The 24,089-nt window shown below is 35.3% G+C and overlaps 1 protein-coding gene across 2 annotated transcripts in view; it reads right to left on the reverse strand.

The window, feature by feature from the left end:
* The window catches only part of tei (irregular chiasm C-roughest protein teiresias), a 762,167-nt gene that overhangs the window by 236,507 nt on the left and 501,571 nt on the right, over positions 1-24,089 (reverse strand). For both annotated transcript variants that reach the window (XM_074171966.1, XM_074171964.1), the window contains exon 4: positions 5,410-5,769. In XM_074171966.1, coding sequence (XP_074028067.1) covers positions 5,410-5,769 — 360 coding nt within the window. The remainder of the gene's footprint in view (positions 1-5,409; positions 5,770-24,089) is intronic.

Below are 24,089 nucleotides of genomic sequence, written 5' to 3' on the forward strand. Positions count from 1 at the left end.
TAACTTCGGGTCAAGCAGGTTGCTATAGATGAATTTGTGACTAAGTTGGGAGTATTTCTTGTAATCACAAGTAGTTCCGTAGTTAAGTAGTGAGACGTTTCGGATTTGAAACCATTTGAGGAAGCTTTCTTTACACTGAGGCCTCAATCTGCCTAAAGCTTGTCGCCCACTTGTCCGGCACAGCACAGCAAGGCCCGTCCCGTCAAAATACGGATAGGACTGGAAAAATGGAAATGAATGGAAAAACACCCACTAGCCCGGCACGGCACAGCTCTTCGATCCTGTCCGGCAAATAACGATATGCTATGACGGACTGGCCAAGTGAGCGTGTCGCCGACCAGCGCTTGCCAGTATCAACTTGTCGAAACGTTCCTGGGAAGTTTCTGTCTCTATGTTTTGCTTTTCGATCAGTTGATAGCACAGTGTCAGACGTTACCTATGAAAATGGATGGGTAAGAATTGAGTTGCTTGTTAAATCAAGCTCGGGAATATCCAGAAGTTCTGGAAATACTGGAAAAATTTCTCCTTGTCTTTTGTCAGATAGTTGGAAAGATGGCGAAAAACTTCTCCAGATTCGCTCTCTTTTGATTAATCGAATGGACCCACAACATTTTTTTGTGATTATTTTCTTCTACATTCAATAATGCGGCCACTATAATGACAACTTCTTTGTCAGAACCGCTAGTAGACATGTTTCTGTTACCGCTCGATGTCAACTGCACTTACTTTGAAATCGAACAAACAGAACCTTCAGTATGCTGGTTGTAGCTGGACAAGTGGGCGATGCTAATTACTACCCGCCGCCGTTAGGCGACGGACAGCTCTGTGAGCTCATCTGTGCCGGATAAGTGGGCGACAAGCTTAATCCCCAGGTCTCATCGCTGGTCTTTGCCAGGGTCTAAGTCAACATGTTATTGTAATGAAAAAATAGATAGCGAATAGAATCCAATATGAATCGCTACTTTCGCACAGGCACCGCTCTTAGAGCGTCTAAAAGATTTTCATGTAGTGCTCGTCTTTTCTTCTTGAAAAAAGCATGCCAGTAGCCTATTTCCTGTAAGATTGTTCAGCTATTGACAAAATGGTTTAGACTTTCGCGGCTGAGGTTTTCAGTGTCACTGTTTTTCGAGTTTGAAAGCCGTGGATTTTTGGAATTTCTTCCTGACGTTTCGCTGGCGCGAGTGGCTAGCTTCTTCAGAGGTTTTACCATCATGGCTTGCTGTCCGATGACTAACTTTTAGGCTTCGTAAAGCGTATTTACGAGGAGTCATCTCCCCTCTAACAGAACGGGCTCGGAAAATATATGAACCAGAACATCTGGAGAGGGAACGAAATACCTTGAAGTGACCTTGAGATCAAATGGATACAGTGCCTCCGAGATCAGGAAAGCCATGAAACCAAAGAGCACCACGGTTCAAAAAGAGGAAAAGGATCAGATAGTTGCACGCGCATATCTATCGTTTATCCCTAGGTAAAACTATTAGATAAACACGACATCGAAACAATCTTCAAACCCACGAGGAAGATAAAACAAAGCCTCAGGTCGTCTAAAGACAAAAGAGACCAATTTTCAGCAGAAAGGGTGTATCGCATACCGTGCACTTATGGGAAAGTATATATCGGAACCACCAAACGATTCATGGGAACAAGATTGAAAGAACATAAAAGGAACTGCAGACTAGGCCAAGCGGATAAGTCAGCTGTGGCAGAACACGCGCTTAGTGAAGGAGACCACATAATTTTGTTTGAAAACACAGAACTATATGCCTCCAACCAGGGATACTATAGCCGACTGGTACGGGAGGCAATAGCGATCCACAAACTCACAGAGAATTTCAACAGAAAAGAAGAAGCAATGAACCCCAATCGAATATGGAACCGCATTTTTATGAATTCGAGAATAACAAACGGGATGACAACAGGCAGCAAGATTGTTAATGTTCCAGGTTCAAGTACAGGTACAAGTACAGGTACAAGTACAGGTGCAAGTACAGGTGCAAGTACAGGTACCAATACAACTGATTACCTGACAAGGCATAACTACGCTTTACGAAGCCTGAAGCCATGATGGTTAAACCTATGAAGAAACTAGCCGCTCGCGCTTCCAAATTCGAAAAACAGTGGCACTGTTCAGCTATTGCTGTGATTTATTTTTGGTACTTCTCTGGTAATACTGCAGTCTCCTTGGTTTATTGCATTTAACTTTTCACTTTTCCATGACATCCAACAATCTTATTTTTTGTACTAGTTTGTACAAATTTTTTTAAGATGTTCTTTCAATCATGCGTTCTGGTGCCCCGTATTCGCGAAATATGCATCCCTATTTCATTGGTGCATTGCTTGAAGTTATAGTCTTCGTTATACACACCTATTCTTTTCAGATGTTCCCTAACTTGGCTTGACTATTATTGATGAGAGACCCTCCGGCGATCAGCAGAACGTAGTTATATATATCTGGATATTTATTCTCCAATAATTTTCAATTTTTATTTCAGTATTCAGTTAGGTTGGAGATCGATCTTGCGTGCTAGGAACCTATATTTTATATTTTTCTGAAAACTTCTTGTGATGTTGTGATACATTTCTCATGCGCTTTAGCCTACAATATCTTCAAATAGTATAGCTCAACGAGTTCCTTATGGATATATCCATTTATTTTATGCATCAAATACAAACATTGTAGAATAAGTGTACAAAACAAATTGTAACTCCATGATATTGCCTAATTTATCAGCAAGTATATTTGTAGTAGCAACTTTATTCTTCACCAATGGTTTCCACAGTCTATCGAAGTTGAGTTGATATTCACTATGAAATGAGTTCTCCACTTTAATTACTTTTTCTCTGCATAACTCTAATCCAAAATAAGGATACCTCCTCATTATTATTATTATTCAACTTTTTTATTTTACTCTTGTAATTAGACTGAATTCTCCTGAATTTTATTAGCAAAGTAATCGAATAATCTCCCTCGAATATATTTTTAAAACTCACTTAAATTTGATTCAAGAAAGAGGAAAAAAGTATTAACGTTTCAATTGTTGTGGGATAACATTTCTGATTGTTACCTTGTTGGTCTGATTCAATTTTAGAAGATATATGAATTTTTTTGTGTTTCGAGTTGAAAAGAAAGATGATATGATTGATAAATTGAACATTTTCGGTATATGATATTATAAATATATGGAAGAGAATTGAATGAAATTTCAGATGTTAACATCAACCTAGAACTTTCTCAAGTTGTTTTCGATTGCTTTCAGGATCCATTTATCGAAAGTTTGCAGCAACTCGTCAATATTACTTCAAATTTTCTACGTACAACAACAAACACATCAGTTATCGTGACTACGACACTATGGGATGAAATATATTCGTATATTCGTCTACTTCATTTTCTATCTCAAACTTTGATATCCCGAAGTTTACTGTTATATTTGCACTGAAACTGTTATAGCCGGCTTCTGGCAAGGAAATTGCTCAATCCGATTAATAGAAGAGTAAAAGTTTCGAGCGCTTCTCGTTCATTGTGGAATTTGCAGAAGATAGACGATGCTATCTCAAACATTGGCATCCGGGGTATACTTGATTCAGAATGTGTTTGTTCTACTTATGGCATGGGATTGTTGTATGGAGGACATATCTTAACCGAATATCCAGAATAAATGGAGTTCAGCTTCAGATCAAGGTTACCATACACTTAAATGAGCACAGTTAGGAGTAATCTTACTCTGAATGAATTGATTTATCTCCTACAGAAACTTGATTATTCAATTTTCTATAATTTTATCAACTTCAAATATTATGGGAATATTTCATGTGCATTCCAGTTGAAACGAGTCATTCTGTATAATGTTTGATAATACAACGTTAATCGATGTCAGAAGAAATGCAATACCTCCTCTTATATGTAATTATGTGATTCCGTACCAGAAGGTGAAACTAAAGAGAAACATTTACTTTGTCACACTCACATTCTGAAGAATTTGAAACTAGTAGTAGTAACTTACAGCACCTGCTAATTTCTTACCGAAAATTATCTACGATATACATATGTCCAGTGGAGGTAAATCTGTGGATTAGGATGGCTATTTTGTAGAATCTCGTCTTTCAATTTATCAACCCAGAAGGAGAAAATCCGTTCATGAATAGTCAGTAACGAAGTAACCTACATTATGTTCAGAAGGATATGATAGACAACCAATACGTGATATATACAGATTAGTACAGAAAACTAGATTATTGAAAAAGATGTCATGTAAGAGATGGGGGAAAGACGCTATAATCCTTATGAAGTTGTAGTGTGCATGCCATTTGAAATGATTCACCCTGAATAACTTTTAGTACAATGATTCGCATGAAAAATTAACAGAAAAAAACGCCAACCGTAGTATACTGGGGGAAACATTTTGACATTTTCACACTTGATGTTACTTCCTCTATCGCACCCGCAGAGCATGTCACCAATTTTTTTGAATGGATCACCCTATATTGTTTCGCATTATCAGTGCATCAATAGGGCAATTGAGGGGGATATAAATTCATTCGAAAAAGAAATAGTTTTTGCGACAATTTTTAGATGATCATTTTCCTGATCGCTGGATTGGTAGAAGAGGTTCTACAGAATGGCCACCAAGGTTTCCTGATCTCACTCCTGTCGATTTATTTCTATGGGGTCATTTGAAGTCTGAAGTTTATGAGATAGAATCAACACCATCAGAAAATTTGAGAGTGAATATCATGAGGAATTGCAGAGAAATGATTTTCGAGATTCTCAACCATGTGAGGGCGGCAAAGGAAGCTCGTTTGTACCATTGTATGGAAGTTTGTGGAAACGTTTTAGAACATTTACTATAGATTTTTTTTCATTGTCCAGTCATCGGATTTTGATTCAAAAATTATTAAAAAATCTCTTTTTCTGATTTATTGCTTCCATATTTGTCTCTAGAACGAATATTCCAAAATGTGGCCTCCTGTATATTTGTTGACCTGTTTTTTTATTTTTCCTGCAAATCATTGTTACAATAGTTATTTAGGATGGCTCGTTTTCAATTCAATCAATTTGTAGCTCCCGACCATGTTTCATACTTTGTTGAAATCTGCTCATCATGGAACATCTGATAATGCGAAACAGTATAGGGTGATCCATTAAAAAAATTGGTGACATTCTCTGAGGGTGTAATAGGGGAAGTAACATCAAATATGTCAAAATATGTCCCCCTGTATACTATATTTGACGTGTTTTTTTTATTTTTCCTGAAAACCAAAAGTATTTTGGTATAATTTGACCTACATTTTCCAAGATGATATCCAAAAGAAATGTGAAATGATTGGATTGATATTTGGAGGGTGATATTTTGTACTCATCAAAATATATAAGATAACGGCAATACTTCATTATAAGGTACTCACACTGTACATTGAGCAGTACTGATACGTTCAACGGTAGATCTAGAGCGATATGTCTGACGTAACATGTCAGCGTAGCATTATGATGACCTCTCAGCACTCGTCCAAGCCTAGCATCAGTTCTTGAGCCGATTTTCTGATCTCGAACAGTCTCAGTCAAATTGAGCACCTCAAGGGGAACTTCTGGGATCTCCAAGAGAGCAGAAGATCCGAGAGCAAGTTCCCACGAGAGTTGCGGTTTGGGGTTGCCTTCGTCGACGACACAAGATACTGTTAGGTCGGAGTTTTCCTTGACTGGGATAAAAGGATTTCCGGGATCGAGAATTCTGTTATCAATCATCAAGTAGGCCTTTTTGGGTGCATCTGAAACAAATTAATTTTTCAGTTGTATGTTATGTTATGAAATATCGTAAAGAATCATTGAAAATTTTTTTCAACTGAATTTGCTGTAATTATATCTTGATATTGAAAATATATCGTTTGAAACAATTTATTGATATTATGAAAATTTATAAATTTTTTATAACTACTGGTAACTACTATTATACAAGTAATAAATATATTTCATCTATCATTGATACAATTAACCAATTCAATGCATATCAAAAGATAAACGATGAAATTAATCATTGAGAAAATGAAAAATTGGTGATTTATCAATGAATAGAACGTATCAGTTGATAGTACGGTTCATTAAATGAATTGGGACATCACCATAATGAAATATATGGTTGTGAATCTGTAAAGAATACAATTACAACTCTATCAACTCGCGAATGGACTGGTATGTTTATCTCGTAACAAAAAGGTGAGGCTGAAACGTTCAGAACAAGCACCCGAACACTAAAACTGCAACGTTCTTTTCGTTTGCCATTTCATCAACCAATGAGGAGTAGAACAAGAGACTCTGATGAAGTAATCAGCTAAACTAATTGTGTGAAAAATATACGATAACACCATACAGAATAACAATTGAATTGTTAGAAACGTCAATAGTATTGTGACAACGTTAAATAAGTATTGTTTTCTCTGTTGGAAAAAATCTGTTTTTTCGTTAAGCAGCTATCGCCCCCCTATGAATAACAACTCTCAAAAATCGAAATTTGTTGATATTCTTTGCTGTCATGAAATAAAAACTGTTTAACCGAAAAATCGTACCATCAACACTTACACAAGGTCAACGAAGTTAACTTTTTCCAACACAACACTTTCTATAGTGACAGTACTGTTATACTCCACTTAAAGTAGTTGTTTTACCTTCTACAGAAAAACAAATGTTAGAGAATATGATAATCCAAACGGCTAGTTTCATGATTGCTGCGATATAGTGAATCTCTAGTATGTTATTCTGAGTATATTGTTGTTGAATAATATTTCGTGAGATGGTGAATTTTGTAAGTCAGATTGATCAAATCGTGTTCAGTCTGCGGTGATATATTTGAGTATGTTGGAAGAATTCCGAAGTCTTCAGTCTGCTCAACTCAATTAAAAAATTAGAATAAAAAATAAAAATTTATTATAATTAAATTAAATTGAATTTTTAATTTTAATTTTTTGTTAATAATATTTTTTAATTTTTCTGATTTTCATCTTTTATTAATATTTCAATTTTTTAGTTTTTTTATTTTCATCTTTTATTAATATTTTTATTTTTTATTTTTTTAATTTTTGGTTGTTGCTTGTATATTATTTCTTTGTAATTTCGATTTTTTGTTTGATAAAATTGTTATTTTCGGTTAATATTTTACGGTACGGGATTTCAAATCTGTTTATATTATATTAGACAATGGAAGTCCGTACTGATGAAATACACCATGAAGCATTGTCAACCACTTTCAGTTAACATTTTCAACTGATCGATCAAAACACTAAATTTCAAAAACTACACCTCACGACAAATCGTGAGATCAAATCGTGAAGATCAAAATCTCCACAAAATTCATTTGAAAAATATATCACAACATGTTTTCAAGTGGAAAAGCTACTGTGCTAGCGAAACATGTAATATATTTTTCAAATAAAGTTTGTGTAGATCAGATCGTGAGATGTAGCTTTTGAAATTACTATGGATCTTCATTTGAATCTATCAGGAAATGAATAGACATCATCTTTTCATATTCATTTCTCAAAATTCCCGAAAAGTCTCTTGACTATACCTATGTGGAATATACTATTCACGAAAGTTATTTTTTATATTTGGAGACGTTCAACTCAAAAAAAAATGCCTGATAGGCAGCAACATCGTCGTGATATGATCAACAGATAACGAAGAAACTTTGTGGTTTTGTAAACTTCCAAGAGGTAATCTCACATTGAAGTGTTTTTTTAACACGTAACGAAGAAGTTGTTGATTTTGGGTTCACTATCCACTTGAAAATTACAAAACTCACAGAATACCGTGAAAAATTCGCTTCAAAATAAACTTATCGTGTATTGAGTGGAGGATAAATAAATTATTATATAATCATCAGCACCTGAAATATCAATTAGTGATTACTTGAGTAGTTAGTTGACTTAGTTGAGTTTTATAGTGTCCTCTGGATGTGGCAAAAGTTTCATGATCTAAATTCTATATTTGAAGTGTTTTGACGGAAACGAAAAGAGGTTAATTGATTTTTAGATGAAGACTCCGGGCCATGTGAATAAAGGAAAGTGGAAGCTTTCACTCTCATTCCATGCCTGTCATCATTTCAAACATTAAATGAGCCTGTCTAAAAAAAATGCAAAAGCATAGTTTTATCTACAAAGGCTCGAAATATGCACTGCTGAAAAACTGATGACACTATTTAGAAACATTATGATCAAATTCAATTTTCTCGATACAAATCAATAATAATAATTATTATTATTAGGTACATATAAATAAAGGCTGAGGACAAAGTCCTATGTAAGCCTAAAAACGCAGGATAATACAATGCATGCAAAAAGAAAAACATTATTAATATATGCCGATTAAGCAAATAAGCAAATGTGTATTTTGTTTTTGAAACTGTTCACAACATTGTTGGGTGAGTTAATCCATGTTTCGAAAATAAGATTCACCAAAAAATATTGTCTCTGCCTCGTTGCAAATTTTTCCTTTTTAAATTTGAGTGTGTGACCACGTAACCGTGAATCATTGTTGAAGACAAAAAGTTATTTCTGATTAGCATAGTTATACTTAGCTATACGGAAATATATGATGAGGTCCCCACGGAGTCGACGTTGGTCAAAAGCTAGCAGTTGTGCCATCCTCAGTCTTTCGGGATAGGTTGGACGCACTTCACCAAAGGTCATGCGTGTGGCTCGTCGCTGTACATTTTCCAACAAGTCCCTATCGCGCACCAGAACAGGACACCACACTGGACCTGCATACTCCATGATTGGACGAACGTAGATTTTGTAGAGTTTTATGGATGGACTTGAATATGACAGATGGAGGAACGTTTTGCGGATGAGGTCAATCAGTGTGTTTGCGCGTTTGCATGTGGATATTATATGTTCGGACCAAGTTAAGTCGGTATTAATAGTCACTCCCAAGTCTACATGTGAGGACACTGTACGTAACGATTGGCCGCTTATTGTGTACGTATGGAGTGGATTGTTCTTTCCTTGATGGAGTACGACGCATTTGTCGACGTTAAGAGGTAGAAGTCAATCCTCGCACCACTGACTAATCGAATTGAGGTCTTCTTGAAGGGAATGATGTTCGACTAACGCATTTCCATACAGTTTGGTACCATCGGCATAAAACGACTTGCTGGACTTCATGTGAAGAGCAAGATCACTTGCATAAACAACGAAGAGGAGCGGGCTAAGAACAGATCCCTGGGGAACTCCACTTGTGACTTGTCTGTGCGAAGAAAAAGAGTGATCCACTTTGACCAAGAAAGTCATGCAATTTTCAATCCATAGGTTTAGTTGGCCTCGAATACCGTGTGTGTCAAGTTTGTGCATTAGCCTTCTCACTGGGATCCTGTCGAAAGCCTTGGCAAAGTCAAGATAAACGATATCTGTCGGTATTTTCCTATCGTAAGCTGTCGTCTAATCGTTCATGCATTGTAGTAGACTGCTGGTGGTTGATCTACCTTTGACGAAACCATGTTGTTCTGGTGGTATGATTGCATTTTTTGTTAAAAATTCTGACATATCTTTTACGATGATGGTACTTTGAAAGGTACAGATAAAAGACTAATGGGCCTGTAGTTAATTGGATTGAGTTTATCGCCTTTTTTGAGAAAAAAGGGGCTCGTTCCATCCAAAACAGGAAATGAATTCGATTTAATGTTCAATAAATGATTTTTGATTTTTTCCGAAGTCAAATTATCACGTAGTCGTTCTGCTATAATTTTTGGTAAGTGGTCATCTCGAGGCTCGACCGTGAAGGAGCTTGTGAAAGAATCCGCCAAAATCTCTGTAGAACACAAGGAACCGTCAGGTTTTCGTAGAAGCGGAATGTTTACTTTGGTGTTCAGGTTAGATCGTATGAACTTGTACAGTTTTTTATTGTTTTCAGAGTCTGTAATAGATTCTTCGAACTCACGACGTGAAGATCGTATTGTTGATACCAAGTGTTTTGAGAAATTTCGATGAGCTTGGTAATCTTCTGTGACTTTTGATCTTTTGTATCTTTTCCAGAGTATTTTTTGTGATGTATGAGTGACATTATTTCGGCATTGATCCATGGTTTGAGAGGATTTTTCTGGCATATTTTGTTACGGGAGTTCTTGTCGGCAGAGGCAGTTACGGTCGAGTAGAATCTTTCCCAGAGGATATCAACGTCATCACATACGTTAAACAGTTGTGTCTAATCGATGGTAGAAAGAAAGTTCCTCGGATAACTGATCAAAATCGATTATTTTGAAAACTTCAGTTTCGTACTTGTTTGGCATGTGATTGTTGAGCTGAACAGTTGCGTAGATTACTGCATGGCCCGATAATCCAATAGGTGGTAGGATTTCATGATCTGTGATGATGTTTTCATTGTTGGTAAAAATGAGGTCAAGAACAGATGGCTCGTTGTTGATTCGGAATCTAGTTGGTTCAGTGATGAGTTGAAAAAGGTTTGAATCGGCAACAAAATGCATGAAATTACTCGTGGCGCTATTTGTGTCAGGTATACTATTAATGGACCAAGTGATATTGGGGTAGTTAATGTCACCAGCAATGATGAGGTTGTTAAGGGTCGATTATTGATTTATTACTTAATGATCTCATTGCATAAATATATACATCCTCCACCACCGACACGATTCAATCTGTCCGCTCTGTAAATACTGTAGCCTCTTATGTTAACCAATGAATCTAGGTCGGTTGGTTTAAGCCATGTTATGGTTAGGAGTATTATGTTAGGTTTGAGATCAACTATGTCACATATGAGTTCGTTAATGTCGTACTATTATTTATTTTTCATAAAGTCTTGTTTACCAACACTTCATATATGAAGTGAAATCAACAATAATACCAAGAATGAATAATATCTGTATTACCGTAGCCTAAATCCAGTCATTCAGTACTATTTTAAAAGAGTAAGGATATTATAATTGTAGCATTCTTATGTTTGTATCGATATCCGCCTCATCTCCCCTCTTTATTCGAATAAAATATTGTACCCGCTATCACAATTATAATTTAGGCCCTTTGTTTTTTTGTTCTTTATCACTTTCTTTTTTTTTTGTAAGGTGCAAGAGGAAGAATGAACTCTGTTCAATCTTGTATACGAATTTGTATTTTTTTTCCATATTGAATAATGTTATTTCTGCTGTCAATGAATTCATTTATCATTATTATTATCATAGTATTATTACAATCATATAGGAGTGTACTAGTACATGAGTGATATTATCTTGTTTGAACGAAAGGAATTTTTTCATTCATCAAGTTTTGTTTTGCTTTTATCACTTCATTATTTCAGTCCGTTTATTCTGAAACTCGCTGTGAAAAAGTACTAATAGAAATGAAGATGGCAACGAAAATAACTGAATTCACCATGGTAATGATGGAACGAGAAATTCTCTAGTTCTCTTCAGAAATGAGAGGACGGGACTGTATTTTATAATTCAATATCACTGAAGTCTCTTCAACCCCATTACGATTATTTACTCAGATCATAACAAAGGTTTGGAAACGAAGCTGTTTCAAGTTTCTAGACGGTAGCAGTGCCTCAAAGTAATTCGAACTTCAATTTAGATCCTTTGAGATATCAAAAGATATAAATTAAGAGAGTCTGAGCTAGTGCGAATACAACCTAAATGATTAATGGATCGAACGGGGAGCATGGTACAAAGAAAAGAGAAATATTTCTCGAACGAGTTATTCATCTGGAAAGTTGGTCATGGTCAACAAAGTCACTTGTTCGTAGTTATTAGCTGATTTTAAAATCTACTAGAAAAAATAATGCTTCATATGCTTATTATTATGATCAATTATTTGAAGTTTCAATAGTATGGTAACATTTCAACAAGTATACATGTCGACTTAAAAACGTACCACCCTCTTGATTTCGGTTCCGATAGAAAATTTCAAAATACGCAAAATACAAAAATACGTCGAACTTATTTTAAAAGGAGACATTTTATCGAATGTATTACAATAACCGTTCAGTAGAGACATAAGCCCTTGAATCTTGAATGGAAGAGGGAGCTTAGGAAGAGAAAGATACTTCATTTCAAAGGTCGTTCAGTTACCTTTTCAGAAAAACTATGCACTCATTTTGGAGATATCGAGTAAAATATTGAAGATATTCAAATATCACGTGTTTTGCTATAAAACAAAAAATTAATGAAAAGTAATTCATCTTTTTACATGTCCGAAATGTTATCCGATATTTTCTGAACAGTGATGAAGACTGCTTCCAGTCACCTCTTATATTCCAATAGTCTTCCAGCACTCATTTTGATTTTTGACACAAAATTGAAACATTGGATGTTCCTTCCCCGCTTGGGGATTTGTTCACCATATGGAGCTGTTACTAGATACCAATCTTTCTCTTAGATGAAGGTTCCGTTGAAATTAAGATGCTTTGAAATTAATGGACTTCCAGGCACTTTGCTGTTTGAGTCGGATCTTTTCTGCAACAGGCTGAAATAGCTGTCTACCGGTGGCTCTTAAATTGAAATCAATGTGGAAATGATATTTTGATGTTCATGGAATATCAAATTTGCCTAAAGTACCTGAAGTACCTGGACTAAGGCATTCGGACCGCTCAAAAGGACAAACAAGAGGTTGACAAGTTCAGTTTGAGTAGAGCCTTCATGATGACAGCACGACCAGCTGTCGAAAGCGCTCGCATAAAATTAAATAGGAGTTATAAAGCTTCAAATCCGTTTTGTAACTCATTTCAATATGAGGCAGCTATAGCTACCTGCGTGACTTCCGGGTCCAGGAAATTATACAAACAGGAAGGTTATTGAGTGTCCTTTAATACCATAAATACCATAGATACTATAGATACTATAAATACCATAAACACGTGTTTCGGGCTTTTGGTCCATCATTAGTATGGTGCAGGTAAGTGTAAGGATGAGCAACACTTGGTTACCAAAGGAAGAAATACAAATGTGCGGCTGGTTCCAGCTGGTGACTCCATGCATTTTCAATGTGTCAGTAGTTGTATGCGTTTCATGTAGTCAGTCCTCATTTGTTTTCGTACCTATATTGTATATATATATATATATATATATATATATATATATATATATATATATATATATATATATATTATTTTTGAAAAGTTCAATGATTTCAAAATGTTAGATCATGCATAAGATCGCAATCAGATTGGGTAACTCCCAATATAATCACTGATGAAGTCCTATAATTGCAACTTTGTTTACTGAACCAAGTTATATACAAAGTATATTCTGAAAGCATTATGAGGAAACTGGTTCATCCTTCCATCACAAATCTCATATAAAACGAGTCGTGTGACGATAATGGCAATACTCATTTAGTTTAATAGCTTTTATAGCTCACCTGCACTTCCTGAGATTTTCGTAACGATCAATTTCAGCAGCGAATTGCGCTTTTAAATCACGTCTGGAAATATCAGTATCAAAGCTGTATCGAGAACAGGATTTGTTGCCTTAAATTTATTTCAATTTGGTAAATCTGGTTTTATTTCAATGTATTGGAGTTTTATTGTTCCTAGACAAATTTCAGAAGTATTTGCAGATGAAGGGTGAATTTTGTACAGAAGAATGAGTTCCCATGTGAAGTAGAGAACAACTATTTTAGAAATACTTTAAAATCAATACTCTTACTCCAAAGTGAATAAAAAGTAAAAACAAAAATTGAAGACATGCTACACTTGTCTGGTTTGTAATTTGTTGTAGGAAAATGAGAGCCCAATATCGATGTATCAAGATAATCTTCTAATTATTCGTATGATTAGGTGGGAATTCCAAAAAAAAATTCCAGAAAAAACTATTTCTATTCATTGATGAATAGATACATATTTATCAACTACATAGTAGTCGGAGTTGATGTAGTCGACATGATGTAGTCGGAGTTAAAAGTGGAAAGGTGAATTTTGTGAAAAGGTGAAATATACATTCGATACTAAAAAGTGCATATCGAAAAGTGTATATCAGAACTGCTTTCAGGATTATATTATGTCATATTATATCTGGAGGTGACTACTTTAGAGGGAACACAATAGAAATTGATGATTGAATAAATGTTTGTCGAGAAAAGTGAAAATTCACCTTATTTTTTGAAAACACTTCGTATACATAATTTGAAATTTTTCAGTGGTGGTTTTTTCCGCCTGCTACTTGGAAGCATAAAAACTGATACAATCTACATTGACGTGATTTGAATTGCCCATAACTTGCTCATTTCCTCTGATTCAGTGTCTCACGATCTCTTGTTGAATTTTCTAATCACGAATGTGAATTCCTTCTCGCCCAGTCAATTTCAATTCCTGTTCAGGTGTATGCCATATTAGATATACTTTCACTTTGGAGCGGAGGCTGTATCGATCTGAAGGGTAGCTGTAATGTAAATTTTTCTCCGCTCAGTAAATTTCAGCTCATATGCTTGTATACCAAGTTTTTCTGCTTTGCATGTTGTCAAGGCAACTATTCATCATCATCCACCTGTTTGTGATATTAATCGTGAATTCTGCATCGCAAGTGTACTTTGGTGTCATGTGGTCCGTGAAAATGTCCAGTATTAGTTACCAATATATTCTGGATATTCAATTTTTTTTTTATTGATTCGGCCTTTACTTGATGAAGGTCCATAGTAATTTCAAAAACTACACCTTGCGATTTGATCTCCACAAACTTTATTTGGGACATATATCACGACATGTTTCGCTAACACAGTGACTTCTTCAACAGTGTTTTGAATACTACAAGTTGCTTCTCACTCTAATATTTATATACCACAGGTCACTACAATAGAGACTACCTCCATCAAATAATTACCTAAACCTCTACAACTTTTATATACCCAAGGTACCTCTTCAATTATAATTACATCAGTAATAAGTTCAATAATGATGATCTAATCAAATTCAGTTGGTCATTCATTGGAATGTTTGAATTTTTAAGTTTATTAATTTCCATTGCTTCCATATGATTCAGTTTCAAACCTTTATTTTCTATGTGTAAAATTTCGAACTCTTCTTTGAAAATGTGATTTTCTTCTAAAAGATGATTTGAATATGTCGAAATTGTTCTTCTATTTACATAGCTCATGATGTTCCTGGATTCGATTCCTAAATGTTCGAGCAGTAGTCAACAGTTACGATAACTTATGATATCGTCATGATATACTTGATAATATTTGACAAATAGTATTTCAATAAAGTTTTAAGGCAACTTTATTACTCATAATAATTCTGTTTTATCGAATCGAACATATTTTTTTCCAACCGCGTTAATATGACGCTCCCATATTTTCTATTATGTACAAAAACGGCTTCAATGTTATCAATACAGCAGACATATTTTGATTCACGAAATAGTGGAATGATTTTAAGATGAAAATTATGGTTTCGTAAAATAATATCAAATAGCTCAGTGGTGTCAAGTGAGTGGTACAACATGATGATCACGGGTTGCAGGACTTCGAATCTCAGCGCAATTTTTCCCTTTTGCTGTTAGAAACAAAATATTGTCATTCGTATAAGTACCAAACTTGATGTTTGGATAATCACAACAAATACATTTTTTATAAGTGAAATAAATTAATATTTCCACATAATGTGAGATAGTGTGAGAATGTTTTTACGAATCGAAATGCATGAGTGTTTCTTTTAAAAAATGTCATTTTATGAAATATTTTGAAAACGCGATTGTCACTTTTTTTCCAGCATCGAGAAGGCCATTAAAAATGCTACTAGTTTGCCCATTCAACCGAACTCGTAGCATCAATAATAACGGGGTTGTCAATGGTGCCGACTTAATTTGTAACACCTCGTATATAGTAGTCCATACTTCGATCTCTTTCCGTGAGCTTTTTCTTCAGGTTGGTTTTTTTCTGTTTCCTTCTACATCCACTGTCAAATCGCCGGACAGTTCTCTCTCACATCTACAAATGGTTTTCTATCTTTTAAATTTTGACTAGTCGTGCTCGTTAACTTAACATAACATACCCTTCGAAATTTTGATGTTAAAGCAAATTTGTTCGTACCACTGTGAAACATTTTATACATTTCATAGATCTCTCACTATATTCAAGAACTAAAAAGTTCTCATAATTATTTATGCCTAGAAGTTATTTTCAGGTATAAACTGGATGAAAAAATATATTAGAAACAACGACGTTCAAATATGAACATTGGTTTGTGCGGATATCTTTGTTCCACTTAGTTTGTACTTCAAACATTCGTAAAAAAACTGATATGAAATTTCACCTTCGAAGAAAACTTCCACTCATCAGATGGACTTTTAGAAGTTTCGGGTGGAAACACTAATCTTCGATTTCTCATCAGTACTGTTTGAATAATTTTGAAAGATTAAATTTTTGTAAAAACTTCACCACCAGAAGAAATGGATCTTGACACAATGATAGCCCGTTGAAACATTCATACAAATAATTAATTTTATCCCAGCCATAGGAATTTCGTTTACTGGAAAAAAAGGAGATTTTTCAGCCAAGATAATTTTTTCATGAAAAAATTTAGGCCTTCTAATTTTGCATCATCATATAGTGGTATACTTCCAAATAAAATAAAAAAATCAATAAAAACCCTTCACATTAATGTGTCCATCATGTACAGAGGATTATTTCAGATATTAACTTGAAACAACCATATTCAAATATGAACATTTGTGAATATGTATATGAATATTTCACATTGTGTGACTTGAAGAAGTTTACTTACAGATAACATGCGATAAATACTAATAGTGTGTTCTTCAAATATCTGCAGAAATTACATGATATTGGTGTAGTATTTTTTATTGATAGGCTTTTAAAAATCGCTGTGATCGAGATTACGAAAAATATGATTTTGCTATACATTGAAGGGAATTTTACAGCGATTCTCAATTTCAGATAGTAGTGGTATGTAACAAAGGGAGAGATCGAAATGGAATAATTATATTTTCATTATGCCAGGTCGATTATTATTGAAATGAGTTTTCTGGCACAACATGATCAATGAATATTCATGAAATTGCAGATTTCCACTCTGTTTCCTTGTCATTCAGGTTATCTTATCGCAGAAATGAGACTGTAATTAATCGGTTCGTATAAAATGAATGAACAAAATGCTCTATTGAAACTGACTAACCAACAATTGAAATATTCCTGAACTGATCTGAATGAATGTTTGAGTGTGTTCTGAAACTTATGATGCACTGTTTGGAACCTTTGGTGTAGTAATGAATATTACTGGAGTTTTTCCCAACACCAAATCGTTATTTTCAACACCTCGACACGTGTTTCGATCACCAAGTGATCATCTTCAAAGAGGAAGATTAAACTTTTGAAAATTGAAAATGAACATACCTGAAGTCAACCAAAATTTCAGATGAACATGTTTCCGGAAAAGTCAAAAATTAACAAAACTGAGAAGGGTGAACATATGTGCCAGTATGTTAGATCCATCTTGGATTTCACTTTTCACTAAAGAAACTCTTTGTCAATGTTTACAGTGATTCATCAAATCAAATTATTCAACTTTATACCGTATGAAATTAATTGATGAATATGAGTGGAATGAATTGGATAAATGAATGTCATTTTGAAGCAACAGACCATCTACAACTATGTTCCTATTTTCCTGCATTCTACGAATCAGGTGCAGCGTAAGAATTGAGACTTACGAAAGCTTTCTTCATTTATTCTGATGGACAGTTTGCGGTTACATTGTTTTTAATCTTCCTGAACATCTAATTTGACCATAATTTTTCTTGAAATCCCTTAGGAAGAAAATCGGCGTTTAATGCCTACAAAACTCATACTTGCGTATAACTGCCCAGAATGAAAGTTTCAATTTCAATGATATATCAAAATAGGTCGGTTGCCCCGTACCAGAACACATTAACTGATATACTCGTAAAATAGAAAACTGGGTTGCATGCACATTTGTATATATATACCTGAGACTCATCTGGATCCGGACATAAAGCTTAAAACATAGTACCTACTCATTTTTCATCTACTTGTGATGCATTGTTTGGAACTTTTGATGTAGTGATCAATATTACTGGAGTTTTATCCTAATACCAAATCATTATTTCAACAGCTCGACGTGTCTCGATCATCAAATGATAATCTTCAAGAGGAAGATTGAACTGTACATCTCAGTAATATAGCTATAGGAGTTCTGGCTCATTCCTTATGTAAAAACACGTGCAGGTTTGAGCAGGTTCATTCTGACGATTTTTGGAGATCAATCCTAGTTCACACGGAAGGGACAAAGGTCCGTGCCTCGTCTCTGTCAGACGTTCATTCTGTGTGTATTGGGTATTAGACTTTCAGAACCCACTCCTACACTTTTGCCGTCATACAGTCGACCAATCAGAAGCTACCGCGCAGTAGATGAACAAGGCGGGTACGAGCACAAAACCCCATGTATTTTCCTATGGAGCTAAACTTTTTGCAATTTTCATGACATCCGATCGGAACCTTGTGGAACACCCAACTCGAAGTAGGTGTGTTTCGGAGGGTGGGAGAAAGAAGCGTGTGACGTAATCGATGCAGGATGGAATGGATATCGAGGAGATTCAAAGAACGTGGCCACCCTTGAGACTCCGCCTCACCCCTCGAGCACCCTTGCCACATACTAGTCACGTAGTCATTGGCAGCTGAGTGAAATTGAATTAAAAATCTTATCGGTATGAGAATCGAACACACGTCGTCGGCGTGGTAGACGTTGTCCTTAGCCTCGACATCAACGACACCCTAAAGCTAGTCTAATCTTCCTCTTGAAGATGATCACTTGGTAATCAAAAAACTTGTCGAAGTGATATAATAACGGTAATATCCATTCGATTATCTGTCAGTTCTTCACATGCTATATTTAGTCACAGAATAGCCAAGGTGTCGTGGTCAATTTTTTCAAGATTCTGTAAAAGACTTCAGTTACAAATAATCTTGTTTTTAGCTATTGAATTTTAGGTCTCTATACTCAAATGACGTTGTTGAATTTTTCAATCTAGCATTGTACTTGCTATGTTTCTGATGTATTGATGTTCTCAGTTATTAATTGAACGGTTTCATTTAGCTTGCCCTGCTTGTTTGGGTTAAATTTAGTAATCAAAGTTTAACCCTCTACCTGTTGACAGATTGATCTTATTTGCCTCACATATTCAATTTTTATGACAAAAAAATTTAATGAATTCTATATCATTGTAAATTCAAGATGACCGCAGCTACAAAATGGCGGATTACATTTTTTTTTGACAACCACCTCAATATCGGTATCAAATGACATTGTTTGACTGGTAGAATAGTATAATTCTCCGAAAAATGTGCAAATTCAAGATGTCCGCAACTACAAAATGGCGGATTACATATTATTTCAGAACTACCTCAATATGTTGCGGTCCAATATTGACGTATCGAAAGGGCTGGTAAATAGCGCTTTCAGCTACATTGCAGAAATTGTTGGCCTCAGTTTCGTCGAAGTCAAATGTACAAAACAGATGTATCGTCAGTTTAGATCAAGTTTGGAAGAGACGGCGTACATCTTATCCACCCTAAAGCCATATAGTTTCCAGCAAAGTTCTATTATGGGACTGCTGAATGAAGGACGCAACCCTTAATTTTGTCATAGGATTCCACTGTCTACAAAATGCAAGGAAGCACTGTAGACTGGGTATTTGTGTATTTAGGCCCGAAATTGTTTGAAGACGGACAAGTATTGGTGGCCTTAAGTCGAGTGGAGTCTTCGGAAGGTTTATGTATTATGGAGTTAGATTTCAACTAATTGTCGGGAAATAAACCTTAAAATATTGAGGTACTAAATGAACTAAATAGAAAGAAAATAATTGAGTAACAAAATTTAAAATGAAAACTTGAAAATAAAATAAGTGAAAAAAATGTTTTGTTACATGGTTTTATTGGAAAAATAAGTTAATATTTTATATGAGGACAGAACATAAGCACTGAGGAAAATCCTTAAGATGCCATAAGGGCGGTGCTTGTACAAAAGTATATAATGTACTGAAAACTAAAACATAATTCGGAAAGTCCTAGGTACCAGTCATCATAACACTCTCCTCAGCAGTCTACGGTATTGATCAGATATAAAATAATAAAATCGTTGGACGTAGCGTAACCTGAGTAAATATGTAAATACTACCCCCAACGATTCTATTATTTTTTTATCTGATGAAAACCGTAGATTGTTGAAGGGAGTGGTGTGATGAGTGCTATCCAGGACTTTCTGAATTATTTTTCAGCTTTCAGTACATTATCTACACCCTTATTATCATTTTCAATGAAACCGTTCGACATAAAAAATAATCTACCTATTTTATTGGTATAATCGTTTTTTCTATCTCATGTCCTACTCTTATGTGTATCCTGAATACTATAATTTTGTTTTATTTTCCCGGTCATTGAAATTCATTTCGTAATATTTTCGAACTTTCTTAATTTTATTCTGCAGCTGGTCCTCGTTTATTCTATCTTGTTTTCCTTTTTGTTGATTTTTTTTAGTAAGTCAGCTATCACATGCTTTTGTGTTGAATATTTTTTCAGCATCTGTATTTTTTTTAATTCTAAGACACCGATATTTTCCTATTACCTATAAATGGCCTAGATTGTTTTTTCAGTATCACTGCCTATAAATTGACAAAAAATCATATATGTATAATTTCAAAAAGTACACCTCAGGATTTGATCTTCACAAACTTCATTTGAAGAAAATATCACTACATGTTTCGCTAGCACAGTAGCTTTGTTAAGTGATATGAACAGAACAGAATCCATATATGAAAAAATAATGAAATGGGCTGAAAAAAATTATTTTGCACTAAATATCAGCAAAACAGCATTAATCAAATTCACAATGCCGAACACCACCAAAACTCTCAAAATATATGAAGATAGCCAACTAGAGGTGATATCCAAACCAGAAACAAAAATGCTAGGTCTAATTCTAGATTATAAGCTGAATTGAGGTCCTCATATAGATTCACTATGTGATAGAACTGTTATGCACTGAGATTTATGTCGAATTATTGTGGAAGAGAGGTGCTCCTAAATCTGTACTATGCAACTATTGGCTGTCACTTGCGCTATGGAATTTTGAATTGGGGTATGAGCTCTTCTGCTCAAAGAGTATTTATATTACAAAAGCGCGCGGTCAAAATAATTGCTAGTTTAGGATGGCGACACTTATGTAGAAGCCCATTCAAAGAGCTGGAAATACTCACAGTTGCTGGTATGTATATATATGAGATGTGTCTCTACGTTTATAAAAATAAAGAAAAATTTAGCGCAAACCAGCAAGACCACCCATTCGCTATTAGAACGAGAGGGTTGTTGATAGCGAATCCTCACCGAACCTCCCTCTATCAGAAGAGTCACCTATATCTTGGACACAAACTGTATAACAAGCTAGATGTTTCTATTAAGGACTCAATGAACATCTGCATTTTCAAAAGACAATTGAAAAAATATCTTATCGAAAGAAACTGCTACACCGTTGACGAGTTTTATTAGTTACTCTCGATAAAAAAACTGTTGATTACCTTCATATGTACAGTTTAGTATCTGTCGTGTTTTGTTGTTTTATATTTATATATGTTTGTTTTTAGTTATACATGGACGTCTTCCTTGTTACGGTATGTAAATGTTTATTGTAATGCTTTCATACTGGTCAACAAGTGAAATAAATATTGTTATTATTATTATTTTTCTCACCGTAGTGTGCGCTGGTCAGGCCCTATCCCCCGAAGCCCCGGTACATTCGAGAGGGCGCGCCAGCATTATCAACCAATGACCGCTTCCCACACCGTGGGGTAAGAGATCATTGGGTCCGAGAATCATGTGCCCTGAGCAAACGCAGTGAGCCAAGAATGACAGCCTTCTGCATCTGTGCGGCTAAGATTTCTGCCTTAGTGCGGCAAGCCGGTATGATTTTGAGATTCGAGAGTAGAGAGGACATCATTCCACCAAGGACTCCAATAATTAGAACAACCATCTTGACAGAGTGATCTGTATGGAGTCTGCGGAGTTCGAAGAGAAAATCTCGATATTTTATCCGTTTTTTCTCCTCTTTTCTGACGATATTCGTCTCGCCAGGAGCTGAAAACTCCTTACTCTGGTGATCAAAAAGGACTACATCAGGCTTATTAGCTTGTATGAGCCTGAGGGTGGGGAACGAATAGTTCCAATAAATTCGGCACTTCTCGTTCCCCACAACGGATTTAATATCCACCGGAGCGTAGGGCAACATCGGTGTCTCGTCAATACCGTAAGAGTGCCGTAGATGGTAATATGGCACTCTTAAGGCCGCGTTATGTCGATGGATATAGGCCGAGACCGCATATGCTGGACATTCTGATAGCAAGTGCATTAGGGTCTCGCATTTTTATTATTTATAATACTTCAAGTTGTTTCTCACACTGATATTTATATACTACACGTAACCATAATTGAGACATCCTCCAAAAAATTACCTAAACCCCTTCCTAAGGTACCTGTTCAATTATGATCACCTGAAGCATATTACCTGACATCTACATCAATAATAATTCTTTTTCTGTTTTTAAAAAAACAAGTTCAATAATGGTGATGTATTCAATTGGTTATTCATTAGAATGTTTGAATTTTTAAGTTTATTGATTTCCATTGCTTCCAAAAGATTCACTTTCAAACCTTTATTTTCTGTGTGCAAAATTTTTTACCTCTTCGTTAAAGATTTTCTTGTAGTAGATGATTTACATATGTTGAATTTGTTTTTTATTTACATAGCTTGAATGATATTCCTGGATTCGATCCCTAAATGTTCTGCCAGTTTGACAAAGCCACTTGACGAAGTACTGTGCTAGCGAAACATGTTGTGATATATTTTTCAAATAAAGTTTGTGGAGATCAAATCATGAGGTGTAGTTTTTGAAATTACTATGGATCTTCATCAAGTAACGGCCGAATCAATCAGGAAAAAAAATGTATAAACTGAATACTCACACTGCATCACAAACTATTCTCATATTGGGTTTTCAACTTTTTTAAATATTACTGGAGTTTTATCCCAACACCAAACCAACACGTGTTTCAATCACCAAGTGATCATCTTCAAGAGGAAGAATAAACTCTTCTCAATCACCAAGCTATCATCTTAAACTTTTCTCAATCACCAAGTGATCATCATTGTGTTGAAGACAATCACTTGGTGTCGAGGCGTTAAAAATAACGGTTTGTTGTTGGTACTAAACTCCAGTAATATTCATTACTACACCAAAGGTTTCAAACAGTGCATCACAAGTTCAACTTTTTTCAAATCATCTAAAGGAACAATTCGTTCAAGCCAGTCAAACATACTACACTGTGGGTTGATAGACTGACATACATCAGAAAACAACTATCCCCCTGGCTAATACCACGAAGAGCATTGAATTATATTTGACAAGTGTCAGTGCAGGATTATTCACTGAAGTAATTCCTGCATATGCTGTTGGCGATACAACTGCCGCAATGGATTTTCAATTATTGGAACACACTTGCAGACTGGTTTCGTGCTGTTTGGCCTCTTGTCAGTGCAAGGTAGTGAAGGTAGGCTGAAGCGGACAACAAACAACAGGTTTGTCATCACCCCATCTGCCTGTGAACGAGGTAATCAACCGCATATCCGAATTTTGCCCAATTCTTCGTATAAGGAAAGAAAACTTTTCACATTTAGTCAGTTGGCACATCTAAAGACTGGCTATATATCAAATTATCTAAAGGAACCAACCGGTCTGTAAGGGTGTTCCAATAATTGAAAATCTATATATAACAGCATATGCAGGAATTACATCAGAGAAGAATGCTGCACTGACACCTGTCGGATATAATCCAATGCCCTACGTGATATCAGCCAGGGTAGTAGTTGTCTTCTGATGGAAGTCAGTCCATTAACCTACAGTGTACTGAGTTGAAACTGGCCTGAACGAATTGTTACTTTAGATGATTTGATTTATAGCCAGTCTACAAGTATGCCCACTGACTATATGTTAACTTTTTTGGTCACAAGCAACATTCAACTCTATATTATACAAATGTAGAGTGAATTGTTGACTCATTTCCAAAAG

Source organism: Leptinotarsa decemlineata, unplaced genomic scaffold (assembly GCF_025532065.1).
Source record: "Leptinotarsa decemlineata unplaced genomic scaffold, Ldec_3_MD MMD2_tig00000035_RagTag_RagTag, whole genome shotgun sequence".
NCBI classification, from domain to species: domain Eukaryota; kingdom Metazoa; phylum Arthropoda; class Insecta; order Coleoptera; family Chrysomelidae; genus Leptinotarsa; species Leptinotarsa decemlineata.